The sequence below is a fragment of the Capsicum annuum genome, unplaced genomic scaffold (genome assembly GCF_002878395.1).
Source record: "Capsicum annuum cultivar UCD-10X-F1 unplaced genomic scaffold, UCD10Xv1.1 ctg3803, whole genome shotgun sequence".
In the NCBI taxonomy this organism is placed as follows: domain Eukaryota; kingdom Viridiplantae; phylum Streptophyta; class Magnoliopsida; order Solanales; family Solanaceae; genus Capsicum; species Capsicum annuum.
The window spans coordinates 1-3,254 of NW_025845139.1; the positions used below are offsets into that span (position 1 = coordinate 1).

Consider the following 3,254-nt stretch of genomic DNA (forward strand, 5'->3'; position numbering starts at 1 on the left):
AAGTGAGAAGTTGCTTTTTCTCCCGATCAATTATTATTTCAACTAGAAGAAAGTTTTTCATAGCTTTATTTGTCTGTATCTGAATTTATTCAAGTTAGTCCTTTTGATACTGTTATACTAACTGTTTTACAAACTTGTTCAGTCATAGATTTTAGCCCAATACTCAAAGCGAATCCAAATCTCTTGTCTCAACTCCATTCAAAGGAACCTCAAGGTGTAGGAGCAATGGGCAAAGTTTATAAAGTCCAATTATCAAATGAAAACGAATGGCAACTACAGGCTGGTGATTATGCATTTAAATTGTCTAAAGCAACACGGTGGAATATTCAAACTAAGGTAATAACTAATTTGTTTGATATATAGTTCTCTTATATCAATTCCTACTAAACAATGCTTGTGCAGAGTGAAGTGAGCGTTTTGGAAGAATTGCCATACAAGAACCTACTTAAATTAGTAGGTAGAGGCAAGGGATTGGTCTCAAACCGCAATCTGAAATTCCTAGTTACTGATTGGGTACCCGGTGGGGATTTGGAATCAGCAAGAAAAGGTAAATTCTTACACAATCCTTTTGACGACACTTTCTTCTCTAACTTACACAATTTCATTTCTTCGACGCAACTTTCTTCTCTAACTTACACAATTTCATTTCTTCGACGCAGATATGGATTGGGACCAGATTATGAGAGTTTTAAAAAGCCTTGCATATGCCGTTTATGTGGTCCACAGATCTGGATATTGTCTTTGCGATCTAAAGCCAGAAAACGTTCTATTAGACCAGGTAATGAGTTTTCACATCCTTATTTAATTAATACATACTTCTTTCTATACGAATAAATTATATGCTCACATTTTTTTTTGTTCTTGGGCAGTGGGGCAATGCTGTATTATGCGATTTGGCGGGTTGTATTAAAACAGGAGGACATGTTGAGATTGAAACAGGTGGCTACGTAAATAACGAGGATGGGTCAGGTATGAGCTGAACATCTAATCTGATTTAACAACATAAATTGTCACATCTTGATTGTTAGAATTTTGATCAGAAATACATAAATTTAGTCCCATCAGGACATGTTCAGCTGCTTTTCTTGACTAGAATTCAAACAAGAACAGAGATCCATTCATGTCATACACTTGGATTCCTTGCGTTCCTTTACAAGTCTGACCCGCCCAGCTTTTGACTTCACTTCTGGTGGGGACATCTTCTTTGCCAGAAAAGTTCCCCACCAGACATCTCCCCATGAGATTTCTAGTACTTTCCAACCAATCGTACCATATTTCAGCTTTAGAACTCGACTCTATGATATCGTAAGACTCCCCCGACGATCAGGGATATATTCTATTTTCCAACATAGTAGATAGGCCAAGAAAAAACGAAAGAGTGGAGAGAAAAATATTGATTGGGGATGGCTTCCGTTGGAAGAAGTCCACTAGAAACGGATCTCTAAAGTCCGAAAGGGGCTTCAGAGAGATGCCTCGGGGACAGTAACTGGGAGCATCTTAAAAGCACTTTCTTAATTGATATTGTTAATTGTAGACTCTACAAAACAACTGCAGATCGTGTATGTCCCTCGTGCATGATATCTCATCCTGAATAATTGTAGCTTGAGTGAGAAAGATTTGCCAAGACTATAGGTTAAAATCAAGTAGATGATTTTTTAAGGATTTGTTGTTAAAATATTTTTATGGCTTTATTTTTTACAGTTGCAACATGGGAACATGATGTTTTTTCATATGGGATGATTGTACTCCAACTGCTTACGGGAGACGTTACGAAAAACAATACAGGGCATAATGGTTTTGAAATCGCTAAAAATATAATCACACGTGCCGAAGAATTAACCGCTGAAAAAGAAGCTGCTGAAGAAAATGCAGGTCTAGTGAAATTATTGAAGGAACAACTGATAGAACAATTCAAGCAAATGAAAAAAGAAAAAGAAATTGCTTTGGGTTTATTGCATTTAGGGTTACGGTGTCTCCGTGACAGAAAGACTCGTGTGTCTGATCTGGAAGTTATGCAACACTTTCATGACATTGCTCCCTTTGATATGATTGATTCTCAACTGTAGACTTGAGTTTACTTTTATGTTTTGGAATTTGTAATTCTGATGACAAAATTACTCCGAATCATTCATTCTGATATGAGAAGGTTATCAGTAAGTGGAATGTTATTACAGAATATATAATTATTGTGTTCAAAAATTCAAATATTTCTGTTGCTACTTAGGTCATGTCCATTATTATCCTAGAACTCATTTCAATGCTGGCTGGTCGGACTTTTTGCGGACAGAGTTTTTTATTTTGTGAAACTACCAACGTCCACCTATTACTGATGACGAAAAAACACCTTCAAATTTCAAATTTACTTGAGGTGCAAAAAGACCCAAGGCTAGCGTACCCTTTGGTCCAAATACTCGCTGCGACAAATCTTCCTCAAAACATGTCGGGTCCACTAAGGCTAGGACATATTGGAAGAAAGCATCTATGTTTTTATCTCACTCGGTATTTGAACCTAGAAAGCATCTACAACATTTTTATCTCACTTGGTATTTGAGCCTTAGACCACATGATTCTCAACTCACTTCATTTACCACTAGGCCACACTCTTAGGTGTTCCATTTTCTTTGGAAGCGCTTAGGTGATTGAAGGGAACACATATAGGGTGCTTCGCATGGAGATTCAAGGTAGACACTCCATTCGTCCCTATTTATGTGGCACTGTTTGATTAGGGACAAGTTTAAGAAAGAAAGTAAGTATTTTAAAACTTATGGTCCAAAACAAGCCTAAGATATTTGTGTGGCTCTATACTAATCTCGTTAAGGGTAAAATGAAAATACATAGCTTAACACAAATTTACCCGCCAAAAATGGCTACACTATCTACCAAGTGTTTCAAAATGTCTTTCGGGTAAAATGTGAAGGGTCACAAGTCACAACTAGTGATAATCTATATCTATATCTATAATCTATATATATAATATATTAAAAGTGTGAAGGGCATTAGAAATGTCGTTCGAACTTTTTGTCATTCATTAAAAGTTTTACTTTAGACAAAATCGTTTTTTCACTATTTTTCTTAATATTTAAGGGTTGAAAATTAATTAAATATACTTATGGTAAAATCTCTCCTTATTAAAAGTCATCAGAATTAATGACAAACTAATATTTTTTTCAGTCAGTTTAAGAATTCTAAACCAACAAAAATGTAATGGATGATTTTGTGAAGATTGGACTAAGATTTTAAATATAGGAAAAAAA

The 3,254-nt window shown here is 35.5% G+C and overlaps 1 protein-coding gene across 1 annotated transcript; it reads left to right on the plus strand.

The window, feature by feature from the left end:
* Nucleotides 1-20: 20 nt before the first annotated feature.
* LOC107877574 (probable leucine-rich repeat receptor-like protein kinase At1g68400) lies at nucleotides 21-2,345 on the plus strand. The gene is made up of 4 exons (XM_047403294.1): nucleotides 21-547; nucleotides 660-778; nucleotides 870-969; nucleotides 1,702-2,345. Exons 1-4 carry the CDS (start codon nucleotides 391-393, stop codon nucleotides 2,064-2,066), a joined length of 741 nt encoding a protein of 246 aa, XP_047259250.1. The 5' UTR covers nucleotides 21-390; the 3' UTR covers nucleotides 2,067-2,345.
* The last annotated feature ends 909 nt before the right edge of the window (nucleotides 2,346-3,254 follow it).